An 18,113-nucleotide genomic window follows, 5' to 3' on the forward strand; every position below is an offset into this window, starting at 1 on the left:
TTTCTTCATATCAATTAACAATACATCAGTTACAGTATTTGATTTTTTTGGATTCTATGACACAGTAACATATTGCCATGATTGAAGAGGGTAATCCAACTGCACAGAAACGGCGTAACAATGGTCCATTATCTCCTTCTTCTACACAGAAAGGTAGTACTCGCTTGCCCGTCAAAAATCATATTTGAATTATCATATTTTGAATTTGTTTATGGCATGATCTGTTGTAGGTTCTAGTAGAAAAAAAACCAGTCAGTTGTTTACATTATCAGTTGGTAAAGAGAACTCTTCTATTAATTCTAAGGTTCTTGAGAAACACAATCACAATATTCAAGTATCTTCTATTTCAGGTATGTGTAATTCATGTTCTGTTTTTATAGCAATCTTAAATGATCTAATTCGTGTTCTATTTTTGTAGGTATTAAACGAAATCCTCTTGGCCAGTTGTCTCAGACATATTCATCAAAAGGTTTGGGTATGATCTAATTCGTGTTCTGTTTTTGTAGGTTTGGGTATTCATCAAAATTCTCAGCATTATTAACTGAATTTTTGTAGGCTTTGATGAACGCTTCTTGTATGCCAACCACTCTGGAACAACTCAATTAACAGGTTCCAGAAAGAAAGTACATGTGAACCATGAATCATCATCAGGTTTTTTGGACAATATGTTGTTTACAATTTGTTTGCAAATTAATGATCTTCCTCCCATTTACAATAGGTCATAAGCAAATTTGTTTACAATAGGTCATAAGCGGATCTCTCCTGGACCATTGTCTCCTTCATCCGCTCCTAAAGGTCTGCCATTTTTTAAAAGTAGTAATGCGACTAATCTAGATTAATTCACAAATCAAACTAATAAAACATTTTGAGCATAATTTCAGCTTCAAGGAAAAAAACTCTGCAATCTTCTAAACAATCTAAATTGTTCAGTCAATGTTCACTTGATGAGAATGTAGACCCCAATGTTTTAGCATCAATTAAAAACGGTAAATATAGCATTCCATTCACTTGCATTTTTTGTTTGTCAACATATATCTTGCTCGTTCACGCATGTTTGACAATATTTGTATGTTAGGTTTTCTCCGTCATGCAAGTAATCCTGCAGTTAGTAATACACCATCACAACGAAGGCTTAATTTATTTGATTTAATACCTCAATCTGGATTGATGTATATAAACTCATTGGCTAATCCATATAGTCCTAAACAGTTAGCGTCTTCAGGTATAACTATTACCTTTCAAATGCTTTATAACTTTCGGATAGTTAGTAGTAGTACATTTAACTTTTTCAATCCATGTTTATCAAGTCTTGCAACAAAGTCCAGTAGCTCGAATATTATAGAATAGGCCAACAATGGCTAAGAAACACAATATGTTTGAGCTCCCTGCATCTAGGATAATACCAAGCAATAATCCAAACTTAAATATGAATGATCCAGTTCATTTTGGTAAGAATTTACGATCCCCGTCAAAGTTACACAGTAAAGACAAAAAGGCGCAGATTGATGCTCGCATTTCTGAAAATTCTACCATGGCTAAGAAAAGGGAACGACGAAATATATTATCAGTTATAATTCCAGAGACTGAGGATCTTGGTATTCCACTACCAGGTCGTTTCAATATTAATATATTAATTATTTTATCTGTAGTTCTTTCATATTTAAGTATTGATATTGTTAAATTTAAAAATTTTCTGCAGATTGGTTTCCCCGTAATGAAGGTTAGTTATGTCTGAATATCTTTTTATTTTTAAAGGCATTTATTTTAGCATGATTTTTGTTTTTCGGCAATTTTTCTCGAAGTGAGTGTTTGATATAGCAGGAACCTCTGTAAGCAGAGTAAATCTGATGGATGCTTTCAATGATGCAAGTGATGTAGTACTGGAAGATATGCCGGAATATGAGCAATACATAACTGGTAATGTCACATTCACAGATTGAATATTCTTCGTATAATTTGGGAAACTTCCATGAAAGATGAATGTTGATAATTTTACATCCTTAATGTTTTTACAGATGATGAACTTGATGTTACTCAATGCCAATGTGAAGATTTATCAGAATATAATGATGAATATATAGACGAGGATTTAGGTATATGGAAATTCAATTAATTCACCTATCCACTTTATACAAAGAAATTGATGAAAACATATACTAACCTTTTTAAATATTTTCCACATTTTTGGAAAGGATACATGGATCTTGGACCACCATCGAAAATATGTGGAAAATGTAAAGCAAGGATGTGGAATGAAGAGAGGAACAACAAATCAAATAAAAACAGTCCACCTACATTCTCAATTTACTACAAAAATGGTCAGGTTGAACTTACTAAAGAACGTCCTCCTCCTCCTTTCCTCTACTGTTTTCTTTCTAGAGGTGAAAAGACTGCTCATTTCCTGAAAAATATAAGGACATACAACTCCTTATTTCAATTTACCTCACTTGGAGATAAAATAGATCGTAAAATCAATAATGGAGAAGGTCCGTATTGCTTTAAGCTGATTGGTCAAAATTATCATTTAATTGGAAGTCTTAAACCAAAGAAAGGACAATCACCAAAGTTTGCTCAACTCTATGTGTATGACACTGATAATGAAATCCATAATCGGATGGATGCGGTCCCTGGATCTGATGGTCTTGATCCAGAGATCGTCGAAGGACTCTTAAAGATGTTGGATGAGAATAATAAGCTCTCTGAAGGATTCCGTTATGCACGTGATCGCCTTAATATTCCGGATACAGATGATTTTAGTTTGATTCAGGTATCTTCAAAATCTGCATTCGGCAGAAAAAATCAGGTTGGACCATCCAATGAAGTAGCTGTGTTAATTATTGGTGACAGTGATGATACATGTCCATTCAGAGACATTGTAGTTGAGACAAAGCAAAAATTTCTTAAGAGAGTTTATGAAACATGCAAGCACTTCATGTCTCTGCAATATCCATTACTTTTTCCGTATGGTGATGATGGATTCCATCTCAATATACCGTTGAAGAACAAGAAGCAGAATGTGCCTGCCGAAGCAGTTAATGATCAACATCCTGATGAAACCGGACACCGAACTACAGTCACAATGAGGGAATACTATGCCTATAAGCTTATGATATGTCCTAAAAAAGGTATTACCCGTAACATTTTAATTCATGTTAAATCCAGGGAACTTTTTATTTCATACGTTATACTATTTATGTTGTTTTAGGAAGAATCTACATCTTGGTGGTCGTCTTTGGAAACAATTTGTTGTCGACGCATTTGCTGCGGTAGAACAGTACAGATTGGACTGGATTAGAAACCACCAAAGCACCATTCGTTCTGATTTGTACAGGTCTATTTGTGATTCCCTTACTAAAGGTGATACAAATCCTGGAAATATTGGTAAGACTGTCATATTACCAACAACCCATACAGGTTCTCAACGGTACATGAACCAGTATTTCAAAGATTCTTTGGCTATTTGTCGTACAATTGGACATCCATCATTATTCTTGACAATGATATGTAATACTCAATGGCCGGAAATTAAACAAATGATGGAATATCTTCCTGGAGTAGATGTAGCTAACAAACCCGATGTGATAGCTAGAGTGTTTAAGTTGAAACTTGATCAACTCCTAGATCTTATAAAGAATAAGAACTACTTCGGGAAATGCATTGGAGGTTAGGCACAATTTTTAAGTTCGCATGACAAACACTCAATATGCCTAAACAAATTTAAATTTAACAGTAGTCTTTTATGCATTTAACATGATTTTTTTTCTTTTTTTATTTTTAATATCAGTTATGTATGTTATTGAGTTCCAAAAGCGTGGACTTCCTCATTGTCATATGTTAATATGGTTACACCCGCAAAGCAGGCCACAAAATGTGCAACAGATTGATCAATTGATATCTACCGAAATACCAGACAAAAATATGGATCCTATCGGCTACAACGTAGTTCAAGCGCATATGATACATGGACCTTGTGGTAAAGATTTTTCTTATTCTCCGTGTATGGTCCAAGGAAAGTGTGGACGTCATTTTCCTAAAAAGTAAGTGTGTGTTTAAAATATTGTGATCCAAGCAATGATTTTAATTTTTAATTGAATACTGCAATTTATCAAATACGCGAAAACATGCATCACTTAATTTAGTCTTTTTTCTCTGCTTAAAGGTATAATGGGAACACTTTCTTCGATGATTGTGGATTTCCTGTGTATCGTAGAAGGCGGACTGAAGCAAGTGTTTTGAAGAAAGGAGTTCTTCTTGAAAACCAGTATGTTGTACCATACAATAAAGATTTGTTGTTGCGCTTTCATTATCATATAAATCTCGAGGTCTGTAACTCCTCGCGATCTTTGAAATATCTTTTTAAATACTGCTTGAAAGGTCATGATACTACCACAATGCTTCTTAGAAAGAAAAATAAAAAAGATAAACCGGATGAAACCAAAGCAAAGTCAACGGATGACATCAAAAATTTCCTTGATTGTCATTATATATGTGCGTCAGAAGCAGCTTGGAGATTGCTAGGTTCTGACATACACCATCGTTTCCCTTCTGTTGAGCGCTTACCGGTACACATGGAAGATGAGAAAAGTGTTTCGTTTAAACCACACGATGATCTTGGAGATGTTGCTGAAAGAGCCAAAATTCGATTTACCAAACTTGAAGGCTGGTTTGAAGCAAATAAAACTTTCCCAGAGGCAAGACAATAACACTTATACTGAATTTCTAACATATTTTACTTGAAAGGCAGACTTATGTAAGTGGAAGCCACGGCAACGTGGTCAGGTGTTTGGTGATTATCAGACGTTCACTCGCATTCCAATGAAACATTTTTTTGAGGATGTTACTCGTGCACATCAAAGGTGCCACATCATACCAAGATCTCAAGTCTGTCAATGGATTTGTTCATACTTTGTTTCAAGAAGCGTGTGATGCACTTGGACATCTAAAGGACGATAGACAGTGGGATGTTGCTATATCTGAAAATGCAGTTCATGCGATGCCACGTCAACTCAGGCAGTTATTTGTGCATATATTATCAGACAATCAGGTTGCTGACCCTTTAAAACTATGGGAGAAACATTGGGAATCCATGTCTGAGGATATTCTGTTGACCAGAAAATGGATAACCAACAACAATGAACTACATCTTAATCTATCAGACATTCAGAATTTTGCTTTGGCAGGTATCTTCTAAATTGGTTATACTTCAACAAAATTCATTTTTAAAGTTATACGATACAGTTAACCTGTTAATCTTTTCATTAATTCTGATTTATAAATATATTGTAGAAATTGAAAAACTCTTTAACGATGATGGAAAAAGTCTTAAAGATTACAACTCGATGCCTTTTCCTGATGACAACTTTATGTATGGACTCGATAACAGATTACTATCTGATGAAATTTCTTACAACAAGGAACACGAGCATAAGGATATGAAAAACTTTATAAATCACTTAATAAAGAGCAGCTTTATGCCTACGCTTCTATTATTGACAGCGTTGAAAATGGCAAATGAGGTATTTTCTTTATATACGGCAGTGGAGGATGTGGAAAAACTTTCCTGTGGAATACTCTTCGATGTAAACTATGTAGTGTTGGAAGGGTAGTTCTTCCTGTTGCCTCTTCCGGCATCGCAGCTACGCTGCTTCCTGGGGGAAGAACAGCTTATTCAAGGTTTCACATTTCGTTGAAGGTTGATGAGTACTCGGTTGCCGAAATCAAGCATAGTACTGAACTTGGTAAATTATTGAAGCAGACCAGTTTGATTATATGGGATAAAGCTCTCATGCAGCACCGATATGCTGCCGAAAGTGTTGATCGTAGTTTACGAGATATTATGACATTATTGGATCCTGAAAGAGCCAACCTACCATTTGGCGGTATAACTATTGTTTTTGGAGGAGACTTTCGGCAAATGCTCCCTGTGATACCAAAAGCTTCAAGAGCACAGGTTGTGAGTGCTTCTTTAAATAGTTTAAAGATATGGGATCATTGTCGGGTATTCTTACTAGAAAAAAATATGCGTCTTTCCTCTGGGAAAACAGAATAAGAAAAACATGAAATTGCAGAATTTAGCAAGTGGGTACTTGATGTTGGTAATGGTACTCTTCCTAATGTTCATCCAGAAGATATAATCAGTGATCCGGAAGTAGTGATTCCAGATAAATTTCTGATTAGAGCAAGAGAGAACCCACTAAAGGCTGTTGTTGACGTAGTTTATCCCGATCTTGCAAAGAACATAAAGAATGCTGACTATTTGAGGGAAAGATCAATTCTTACTCCAATGAATGCCATTGTGGGTGATATAAATTCATACATTCTTGATCAGGTTCCAGGAAAGAAGCACTCTTATTTTAGTCAAGATTCCTTGGTAGACAGTGAATGTGATAACAATGATTTTGGTTCTGCTTTTCCAATTAAATACTTGAATTCCATTAATATGCCTTGCCTGCCGAAACATCATTTGAAAATTAAAGAAGGATGCATGATTATGCTCATGAGAAACCTCAATCAGATCATGGGACTTTGTAATGGGACAATAATGATTGTCAAAAGGTGTTTTCTCAATAGTATAGTATGTGATATACTTATTGGTTCTCAAGTTGGAACAACTTACATTATTCCACGGATAGAAATGGAACCTTCAGATACTCAATGGCCATTTGAGTTCAAAAGAGTTCAATTTCCAGTCCAGTTGTGTTATGCTATGACGATTAATAAGAGTCAGGGACAGTCATTTCACAAGGTTGGACTTTATTTTCCGAGATCCGTGTTTACACATGGACAACTTTATGTTGCTGTATCGAGAGTTACTTCTCCTTCAAGCTTACATATTCTGATTGACAGTGACAGTGGAGGATATACAAATGTAACGGCTAATGTAATTTTTGAAGAAGTTTTCTACAATTTTTTGAGCAAAGATAATCACAATCGGTAACTGCACAATTTGCATTTATCTCTAATAACAACTTTTGTTAAAGAATATCTTGCTAATTTATAGGGTGGATATGTATCACTTAATTTCCTAATTTTTAAGTTATTCATGATTGCCTTATTTAAAGCCTAATTTATAGTAATGTGAAATCGATATTTGATCTTCCATATATAAAGTATTTTTATTGAGATTTGACCATAATTCTTCCACTTTTTACATATAGTGTCGATCAATATTTCTCTATCTTTCTATGAATCGTTAAACAATATGTGTTATCCTATTATACATTTAATTTAGAAAAAATAATCCATTGTGAGATGCCTCCATACACTAATCAAAATTAAACAAAGCAATCGAATGTAACATGACTTCAATTGACAATGCATAAAAATTTCTACAATATTCATAAAATGACAAATAAACGGAGTATAATACTCGCACTTAGCAACATACTTTGAAATATTTGATAGAATTAGAACATAGTTTATGGCAATTTGTGAAATGCCAGAATAATAGAAACCTTCACAATGTCTTTTCGAAATACCGTACATGACAAAAGCAAGTTCAATCAGTTTAAGAGATAGTTGGTTACTTAATTTCTACCGGGAAAGCTAACAAGAAATACGACAACATCTTCTTCCAAAAGGGTGAAAACAAGAGTTTCATTCAAAGATACATGGTTATCTCTTGCAAACTGGTTCCATCCTCCTGACATTCTAAAAGTTCTGCCGGATATCACAATCACAACACTCAATTCACCGTCTGGAGTCCGCAGGACAACTCTGTCGCCAACTTTGAAAGACATATTTCATGGACTGATGTGTTTTGGGATATACTACAGAAAAAGAGTTTTTTATGAAACTGATCAATCAAACACAATTTCAATAGCGAACTATAATTGTTATTTATAGAATATTAGAATAATACAAACACTATGATGTTACAACGAACTATATTATTAACAGATTTATACATTTCACGTACCGGTCCATGAGTTGTGTTGTCCACTTTAGATTATCTCATCATAGCAGTAAAATTGATAGGATCAATGTTTTATCATGCTTGCAGTATTCCTGCTGCAATGTGCTCCACGCCAGCCTCCAGATCAAGTTGATCGTTCTATGGTTCCTCAGGTTCGATATCATTTTCCATTTCTGTCACATTCAAATAAACATTGATTAATCAATTTAAGTAAACAATGGTCATATTAATTATATCTAAAAAATAATTACGCAAATTGATAGATGAAAATAGATAGATTTGCTGCATAATGCAAATTAAGAATTTAAAAAGAGCACAATGACCTGTATCACTTGAACGGTTGTCCATTAGCATAACTTCGATGTCTGAATTGTTAAATACCATGATTAAAAAGTTCCCATTGCCAAAGTAAGTAAGTAGGATTTTATCAGACTCGGTTAAACAATAGTCAGCCATAAGATCCGTTATGCCATATATTTTCCGAATATTTAGAAAACAGGTTCCGTCATACTGATCTCCATTTCTCATAAAAAATGATAAATTAGGTGGAAGCACTTTTCCCAACTGTCTCCAGAATCGTCCCGGAATTGGCTGAAAAACACAGAAATGTTAAAGCGCATTATACAACCTAGGCAATATAATCCAACAAACAAATATTAGGGTAGCTTTACACTAAAATTAATATTTAAAATTTTAAAAATCATATGAAATCTTAAAATTTAGTTACATGAACACATGCTGACAAAAAAAACACAGAAAACATTGGTTTTCAGTTACTTATTATTTCTCCAAATTTAATTTTCTCACTGTTGAGAAACACAAGTATCTTCCATCCAAACCCATTTGTGAGATCTGAAATTACAATTTAATTCAAATGACAGGTTGAAAAGTATACTACTATAATAAAGAAGGTACAAATATGATTGAGTTTCGGAACTGAAAATGAGAAAGTCACCTTTGATCATAAAATGTGCCACGTGGTATAGTTCGATTCAGGAAATAAATCACCTCACTGAAGTCATCTTTCAAAAAACTTGCAAAGAACTTTCCATTTCCATTATAAGAGAAAATCATTATTCATCCAAACAAATCATGATAATACCTATTAAATTCTCATATATGACAAAGAGATTGTTCTGTTTTCCTGAATCGAACATGTGACTCATGTCCATTGACTATTTGTATTATAACAGTTCCCGGTATCTTTGACCGAACAACCGTAATGAAACTTTCTGGTAGCCTCTGCGATAGAATTAAGGTTTTTTATAATTTAATATGGAATATGTATCAAAGACTTAATATGTTTCGAACATAATAAGCATTAAAAGAAATCTCACCACAGAATCAACCTCTCTGTCCTCTCTAAATCCCGACAGAAAAACAAGGAATGAAGGATAGTCCTTGCTGTAGTACTTGAGCTATAATGTAAAACATAAATTATAGAATAAAAAATACAAATATAAAACATGTAATATATTTTAAAAATAAATGTAAAGATAGTTTTCTCAACTAACATAAAATCTTTGTCATTAATGGATTTTACTGATACTATAATTTTAAAAAATATAAGTCAAATTAATATTCTAAGGATCATAATATTTTCATCATTATCAACCAAAATGAACCAAAAGGAGAAGTATCAAGTAGATTATAGTACAGTTAAATTAATATGTGAGATCATTTAAATTATTTATTATATTTTTAAATAACACTTTATTATTTGATATATAATGAAAATATATTATGAATATCCTATCTTTTTAGATGTAAGATAATTTACTCAACTAACATAAAACCTGTGTCATTAATGGATTTTACTGATATTATAATTTCAAGAAATATACATTACAATTGAAAGGAATATGTCCTAAGTCCAATCATGTATGAGGATTTAGGAATAACTTTTATGTAATCTGTTTTATTTCATTGATATTAATAAAAGACTTGTTTTGTTTTTATTACGGGCTTTATCTATTTAAGTGTTTAAATAAGATATACCATAGTTTAGAGTAAAGCTTTTTATGGATTATGATGAGATCATAATAGTGAGACCTAAAAAGATGATAACTCTAAACTTAAATAGTTCCTGGTCATAGGATTACTAACTGGTAATTAATAATCCGCAGAGATCGGTACATACTATGTTTGCTTCATTATGAAGGATGTCTGTTCTCATAGACATTTGTGTGGTGACACTATAGCTAGTATGTAGGTGCTTATTATGGAATAAGTTCACTAAACATGACTCGCACACCTGAACAACTAATGGAGTTCACTCACGTATCAGCAGTTGTTCACATAGTGATAGTTGTACAAGTATCCTTAGACTTGAGGTCATCATAGTCATCTTGTGTACACTGAACTATGTTTTGGTTTAGTTCTTAGTCTCCAGGGACAATTATTAGGGCTCTTCTGGGTATAGGAATTTGTACACGAAGATAGTGTATGATCAATAAAGGATCTACCCCTTCCAGTGAAGGAAGCGAATGTTCAAGGCTGATCCACTTATGCTAGTTCAGGAATCTCTGGCCAGAGTGAATGAAATTAGAAAGGAGTTTCTAATTTGCATAGAACTACGCATAGTAAATGGTAAGCAAGTGATTGAATTAGATAGGCTTGACACGAGATCCATGCCTTGTATTTAATCGGGACATTGTAGGGTAGAAGGAGTTTATTGTACGGTAACTATTCACTGACAGGTTCTTGGTATTCTAAGCAGTGAATTCATATTATTCGGATAGTCGCGATATGTTGAGAAGCATCACTCACGGTGTAGAATAAATGTGATTAATTAATTAATCATATTTAATAAATTTGAGAATTTATATAAATAATGATAAAATAGTTTTATTATTATTTATTTCTACTACCGGCTTAATATTGAACCTACAGGGTCACACCATAAAAAGAGAATGATTTAATGGTGGAGGAATTAATTAATAATGGCTAATAATTATTTATTTGTGAAATAAATAATTAATTGGCAAATTTAATAATTGATTAAATGAGATTTAATTGATTATAAATTAATTAAGAAAAGTTATTAATATTATTAATTAAAGGATTTAATTTTTGGAAATTAAATCAAGAGAGAGAATTATTTCTAAAGTATTTAGAAAAAGGATTAATGATTAAAAGGTGTTTTAATTATTAATGAGAATAATAAATGGGATAATAATAATAATATTTATGGGAAAATTTCAGCTGAAAATTTTGCCTATAAATACACTATTATAGACCCTATTTTATTCTAACCCACATCGTACCCCAAAACCCAAAAAGTTTGGAAAACCCAATTCTCTCCACCTCCTTCCTCCTCCTTAACATTGTTTTCTTGGTGGATACCGGTGGAGTGCTTCACACTTGAGGAGCAACTGCTAAGGATCTCTGATCGTTGTCTACGAATTATTTTAAAAGGTTAGATTCGATCCCTCGAATTTTTATTCACGATTTATATGCTTTTATTTGGATTTTATATATGGAAAAGTGTTTTGTCATGCCCCCGCTGCGTTAAAAATCCAACAATGGTATCAGAGCATAGGTTGTATGCATATATAGATCTGTGGTAAAAATTTCAGAATTTTATGTGCTTGTATGAATTAATTATGATTTTTACAAGTTATATTATGGATTAATTTTATTTGACGAGAAATCATTTCTCGCAATAATTTTGAATGTTGATTTGGGTTCTACAAGTGTTGTAAATCGTCTGGGTATTTTTTTCATAATTTTATGATGTATAGATTTTTTATTATGAATTTTTGAAGTTCTTAAAATTAAATTCGTAATTAAATAATCTTGTATATATATATAAATTGTTAGTAAGTATATATATATATATCTGTTGTTGCTTCTGTATTGAAAGTCACGGCTGTCAGTAAAGGTAGAAAGAAAAGCAGACACAAAACAGAGGAGTCAGGCACGGGTTTCGAGAAGAAGCTGTTGACGGCTGCAGAAAAAAAAATAGGGGTGTAACGCATTCCGGGAATGCGTTACACACCTGTGGCGCATTCACGGAATGCGTTACACCCTTTAATGGCTGAAAAGGGGAGTAACGCATCACCGGAATGCGTTACAGGTCTTGTAACGCGTTCCTGTAATGCGTTACAGCCCGTCTGTTGATTTTAAATTTGATTTTCTGGGAGTTTCGTAACTCCGTTTTGGGCGTGCAATATACCGTTGGATTCGTTTTTTCGAGACGGATCTAATGGTGTGATCAATTTTAGTTTATATAAAAGCTTTGAACTGTTTATATTCCATGAAGTGTTTTAAAGCTATTTTTGATCGTTTAAATTGATTTTTAAATGCTTCATGTGATACATAGAGATGTATAATGCTTAGACTAATGTGCTAGATGATATAACATGCCTACCTTGATGTTTATTCATGTTGATATATGTGATATATGCTTAGTTTATAATGCGATGGTAGATTTAGGTGAACTTAAATGAACATAAGGCGTTTGTTAGACAACCTAGTATGGTGAAATTGTTTCATAACCTTAAGAACAATATTATGAATGCAATCATGAGATTCTTGTGTTTGTGAAACACGTAATTGAATATGAATTTTTGATATGAGAGAAAGGATGATTCTGTCAATAACAGATTTCTATCTGTAAGAAAGGGTTATTAAGTGACGCCTCTTGACAATGCTCCACCCGATCTGGGAATCATCTGATTATTGATTATTGATTTGAAATATTTAATTTAAAAGGAAGAATCTCTTTATAATATGATTATTATTGTAACGTAATATAATCCCTCTAAAATTAAATAATATCAAGTAGTAATTGGCCAATGACACAACGGGCTTGTGTCGGTCATAGCCTTCCAACATGATAGAAAAGTAGTTCTTATTTTTGAATCATTGTCGGTTCGTGCTACAGCCGAGGGCTTTGATTTCGAAATAAGAAATACTTGTCTATTACATAGAGATGTGTACATTGAATAAGAATCTAAAGGTCGGTACGTGCTACAGCCGTGGGCCTTTGGGGACTGATTCAACTGTACGGAATGTTGGGTTAGACTTCACTTAGAATATTGAGTTTGTCGTGCTACAGCCGAGACTCAATTATTCAAGAGGCTAAAGTTTGATTAGGGAATAACATGAGATGTAATTGATAAGAGTTGTCTGCCTATTAAACATTACATGGCGGTTCGTGCTACAGCCGGGGTCGTGTAATGGAATGTAGGATCCCTATTCCCACTAGCATTATGAATACTTAATTTTTCACGTAGGGGGTTGAATAAATTAGGAAAACTAGTGGGAGCCACTTATAAATAAAGACCCGATTCATATAGTGTTTTGAAATGAAATCGAATATTTTCTAAGTGTTGTTATGTGTTTATCATTTACAGATTCACTTTGTACGTTATGTCTTCTGTACTATCACTCAGGAGCATACTAGATGCTCACAAATTGACTGGTCCTAATTATGCTGACTGGCTTCGAAACTTGAGAATTGTTCTCAGGATTGAGAAGCTGGAATACGTGATTGACTCACCTAAGCCTACTGAACCTGCTAGTGATGCACATAATGATGAACACGTTGTGTATCGTAAGTGGATAGATGATGCAAATGTTTCTCAATGCATCATGCTAGCTTCCATGAACATTGAGCTACAGAAGCAACATGAGCATATGGATGCTCACACTATCCTCATGCATCTACAAGAGTTATATGATGTGGTAGGGAGGACAGCTCGATATGAGATATCAAAGGAGTTGTTCGGTTGTAGGATGTCTGAGGGATCATCTGTGAATGACCATGTACTTAAGATGATCAATTTGATTGAACGTCTTGGACAACTTGGTTTTGCCATGGATGGGGAGCTGAGCCAAGACTAGGTCTTGCAATCGCTTCCGAGTTCGTTCTCGCAGTTTGTTGTGAACTTTCACATGAATAAGTTGGATGTCAGCCTGCCTGAACTCCACAACATGTTGAAGACTGCGGAATCGAATTTTTCCCCTAAGAAGAGTTCTGTTCTTCTAATTGGTGAAGGTTCCAATCCTAAGAAAAGGAAGAGGAACTCTTCCGAGAAGAAGAAAGTAGGTGAGAAAATGCCGGTTCCACCAAAAGCTGAAGACCCCGAGAGCATAGTTGTTTGCTTTCACTGTAACAAGGTGGGGCACTGGAAGAGGAACTGCAAGGTTTACCTTGCAGAATTGAAGAAGAAGGGTAGTGAGACTACCGCTTCTGATTCAGGTATGTTCATGATAGAAGTGAATATGTCATTTCTACTTGGGTATTAGATACCGCCTGTGGTTCTCATATCTGCAATTTGTTGCAGGGACCAAGGAGAAGTAGGACTCTTGAGGAAGAGGATGTGATTCTACAGATGGAAATGGAGCAAGAGTTGCTGCTGAAGATGTAGAATCATTTCATTTACATATGCCTACGGGCAAGACTATTGTTTGAAATAATTGTTATTTTGTTCCCTCAATTGTGAGGAATATTATTCCCATGTTAGACTTGGCTGGATTTTCATTTATTATTGAGAATAATGAATGTTCTATTCTTAGAGATAATATTCTTTATGGACGTGGTACTTTAAATAATGGTCTGTATATATGTGACATAATTTACTTTAGATTGAACAAACTAATAAAAGAAAAGGGATGATGAAAATCTCACTTCATAGTGGCACTGCAGTCTCCATTTAGTGGACATGGAGAGAGGGCTGCAGATTTGCTAGGAATGGTACACACAGATGTATGTGGACCAATGTCTATGCAAGCCATGGGTGGATTTTCATACTTCATTAATTTCATAGATGATAGATCTGGATTCGGATATGTGTTTGATGAAACAAAAGTCTGAGGCCTTTGAAAAGTTCAAAGAATATAAGTATGAAGTGGAGAAACAACCAAACATAGTATTATAACTCTTCGATCAGATCGAGGTGGTGAATACTTTAATGGAGTGTTTCTAGATTATCTCAAAGTAAATGGTATAGTCTCCCAGTGGACTCCTCCAGATTGGTATCTGAAAGGAGAAATCGAACTTTGTTAGACATATTTCGGTCCATGATGAGCTATGCAAATCTTCCAGTATTCCTATGGGGTTATGCATTGGAAACCTCAGCATATTTACTGAATAAGGTGCTTTCCAAATCTGTTCCTCAAACTCCGTATGAGATATGGAAAGAAAGGAAACCGAGTCTTAAACACGTTAAGATTTGGGGATGTCCAGCTTATGTCAAGAAAGTTGACCCAGATAAGCTGGAATATCGATCCGTAAAATGTAGTTTTGTGGGATATCCTAAAGAGACTTTAGGGTATTACTTTTACACTGATCATCGGGTGTTTGTCTCCAGACATGCTACCTTCTTGGAAAAGGAGTTTATCCTTGAAGGAAATAGTGGGAGCAAAATTGGACTTGATGAAGTTCAAGAAGCACAAACTATTACGGATCAAGTGGAAACACCTGTTCTGACTGAACAACCTTTTGTGGAACAGCCCATTCATAGATCAGGGAGAGTGTCTCGCCAACCTGAGAGGTAATATGGCCTTGTCATTGAGAATGACAATGAGTTGTCGATCATTGATGATGACGACCCTGTGACCTATAATGAGGCTATGAGTAGTGTTGTCTCAGAGAAATGGCATAGTGCCATGAAATCCAGAATGGAATCTATGTATACGGTATACAAAAGATAGATTATAGCAGATGGCCAGGTGGAGACCTATAAGGCCAGGCTTGTGGCAAAAGGATTCAAACAAAGGCAATGGATTGACTTTGATGAAACTTTTTACCTGTAGCCCTGTTAAAATCAGTTCGGATTTTGCTTGCGAATGCTGCTTACTACGACTATGAAATCTGGCAGATGGCTAGATGGTTTTCTTTCAAAAAGAAATGAAAACCTAGTGTGTAAGCTGCTGCGAACCATATGTGGTTTAAAGCAGGCTTCTCGAAAGATGGAACATTCGTTTTGATGAGACAATCAAAGAGTTTGATTTTATCAAAAACGTAGATGAACCATGCGTCTACAAAAGGGTTAGTGGGAGCGCGGTAACATTTCTTGTATTGTATTGAATTAGAGTTGACACACATAACAACATAGCAGACCCACTCACAAAGCTACTTTATGAAAGTCACTTTGATCGTCATAATGACAGGATGGGTATTAGATACCAGAGTGATTGGCTTTAGTACAAGTGGGAGATTGAAAGGAATATGTCCTAAGTCCAATCATGTATGAGGATTTAGGAATAACTTTTATGTAATCTGTTTTATTTCATTGATATTAATAAAAGACTTGTTTTGTTTTTATTACGGGCTTTATCTATTTAAGTGTTTAAATAAGATATACCATAGTTTAGAGTAAAGCTTTTTGTGGATTATGATGAGATCATAATAGTGAGACCTAAAAAGATGATAACTCTAAACTTAAATAGTTCCTGGTCATAGGATTACTAACTGGTAATTAATAATCCGCAGAGATCGGTACATACTATGTTTGCTTCATTATGAAGGATGTCTGGTCTCATAGACATTTGTGTGGTGACACTATAGCTAGTATGTAGGTGCTTATTATGGAATAAGTTCACTGAACATGACTCGCACAGCTGAACAACTGATGGAGTTCACTCACGTGTGAGCAGTTGTTCACATAGTGATAGTTGTACAAGTATCCTTAGACTTGAGGTCATCATAGTCATCTTGTGTACACTGAACTATGCTTTGGTTTAGTTCTTAGTCTCCAGGGACAATTATTAGGGCTCTTCTGGGTATAGGAATTTGTACACGAAGATAGTGTATGATCAATAAAGGATCTACCCCTTCCAGTGAAGGAAGCGAATGTTCAAGGCTGATCCACTTATGCTAGTTCAGGAATCTCTGGCCAGAGTGAATGAAATTAGAAAGGAGTTTCTAATTTGCATAGAACTACGCATAGTAAATGGTAAGCAAGTGATTGAATTAGATAGACTTGACACGAGATCCATGCCTTGTATTTAATCGGGACATTGTAGGGTAGAAGGAGTTTATTGTACGGTAACTATTCACTGACAGGTTCTTGGTATTTTAAGCAGTGAATTCATATTATCCGGATAGTCGCGATATGTTGAGAAGCATCACTCACGATGTAGAATAAATGTGATTAATTAATTAATCATATTTAATAAATTAGAGAATTTATATAAATAATGATAAAATAGTTTTATTATTATTTATTTCTACTACCGGCTTAATATTGAACCTACAGGGTCACACCATAAAAAGAGAATGATTTAATGGTGGAGGAATTAATTAATAATGGCTAATAATTATTTATTTGTGAAATAAATAATTAATTGGCAAATTTAATAATTGATTAAATGAGATTTAATTGATTATAAATTAATTAAGAAAAGTTCTTAATATTATTAATTAAAGGATTTAATTTTTGGAAATTAAATCAAGAGAGAGAATTATTTCTAAAGTGTTTAGAAAAAGGATTAATGATTAAAAGGTGTTTTAATTATTAATGAGAATAATAAATGGGATAATAATAATAATATTTATGGGAAAATTTTAGCTGAAAATTTTGCCTATAAATACACTATTATAGACCCTATTTTATTCTAACCCACATCGTACCCTAAAACCCAAAAAGTTTGGAAAACCCAATTCTCTCCACCTCCTTCCTCCTCCTTAACATCGTTTTCTTGGTGGATACCGGTGGAGTGCTTCACACTTGAGGAGCAACTGCTAAGGATCTCTGATCGTTGTCTCCGAATTATTTTAAAAGGTTAGATTCGATCCCTCGAATTTTTATTCACGATTTATATGCTTTTATTTGGATTTTATATGTGGAAAAGTGTTTTTCCATGCCCCCGCTGCGTTAAAAATCCAACAACAATCAGATTATACGAGTACGTTATATAACCGCGGTAGAACGTAATATTTTTTATCATTATCCACTCAAATGAACAAGAAGTGTTGAACTATAACTTAATAGAACAAAAAGTGCTCAAAAACTTTCTATGATTAAAAATTACTTGAAATAAAATAAAATAAATAAAATATTCAGAAAGAGTTAGGTGTCTGCTTATTTGTATCCTCTCCAATTTTCACTGTTTCTACATGTTTGTACAATGTAAATGCAACTATTATAATACGACCGACAATATGATATTATTAATGTCTCAAGAATTTAAATTAATAAATTAAAATTAATTTTTTGGAGTCCATAATAATCATTATTCCGATTGC

At 34.0% G+C, this 18,113-nt stretch overlaps 2 protein-coding genes across 2 annotated transcripts; both read left to right on the forward strand.

Annotated features, from left to right (window-relative positions):
- Positions 1-1,354: 1,354 nt before the first annotated feature.
- Positions 1,355-4,703, forward strand: LOC141690858 (uncharacterized). The gene is made up of 8 exons (XM_074495615.1): positions 1,355-1,610; positions 1,700-1,720; positions 1,822-1,917; positions 2,016-2,093; positions 2,193-3,125; positions 3,358-3,663; positions 3,785-4,037; positions 4,160-4,703. Exons 1-8 carry the CDS (start codon positions 1,355-1,357, stop codon positions 4,701-4,703), a joined length of 2,487 nt encoding a protein of 828 aa, XP_074351716.1.
- Positions 4,704-4,834: 131 nt separating this feature from the next.
- On the forward strand, positions 4,835-8,048 carry LOC141690860 (uncharacterized). Its single transcript, XM_074495616.1, has 5 exons — positions 4,835-5,180; positions 5,287-5,365; positions 5,539-5,957; positions 6,069-6,933; positions 8,003-8,048. Exons 1-5 carry the CDS (start codon positions 4,835-4,837, stop codon positions 8,046-8,048), a joined length of 1,755 nt encoding a protein of 584 aa, XP_074351717.1.
- Positions 8,049-18,113: the final 10,065 nt, after the last annotated feature.

The sequence above is a fragment of the Apium graveolens genome, chromosome 10 (assembly GCF_009905375.1).
Source record: "Apium graveolens cultivar Ventura chromosome 10, ASM990537v1, whole genome shotgun sequence".
NCBI lineage: Eukaryota > Viridiplantae > Streptophyta > Magnoliopsida > Apiales > Apiaceae > Apium > Apium graveolens.

What these genes read in the sequence shown, in the direction of transcription:
- LOC141690858 (XM_074495615.1), top strand. Translation starts at nt 1,355, where the DNA reads ATGGCTAAGAAACACAATATGTTTGAGCTCCCTGCATCTAGGATAATA. An exon ending in TTGGTTTCCCCGTAATGAAG is followed by an intron (nt 1,721 to 1,821) that starts GTTAGTTATGTC and finishes TTGATATAGCAG; the next exon opens with GAACCTCTGTAAGCAGAGTA. An exon ending in TATGATATGTCCTAAAAAAG is followed by an intron (nt 3,126 to 3,357) that starts GTATTACCCGTA and finishes CCCTTACTAAAG; the next exon opens with GTGATACAAATCCTGGAAAT.
- LOC141690860 (XM_074495616.1), top strand. Translation starts at nt 4,835, where the DNA reads ATGTTACTCGTGCACATCAAAGGTGCCACATCATACCAAGATCTCAAG. An exon ending in TCAGAATTTTGCTTTGGCAG is followed by an intron (nt 5,181 to 5,286) that starts GTATCTTCTAAA and finishes AATATATTGTAG; the next exon opens with AAATTGAAAAACTCTTTAAC. An exon ending in TTCAAGAGCACAGGTTGTGA is followed by an intron (nt 5,958 to 6,068) that starts GTGCTTCTTTAA and finishes ATGAAATTGCAG; the next exon opens with AATTTAGCAAGTGGGTACTT.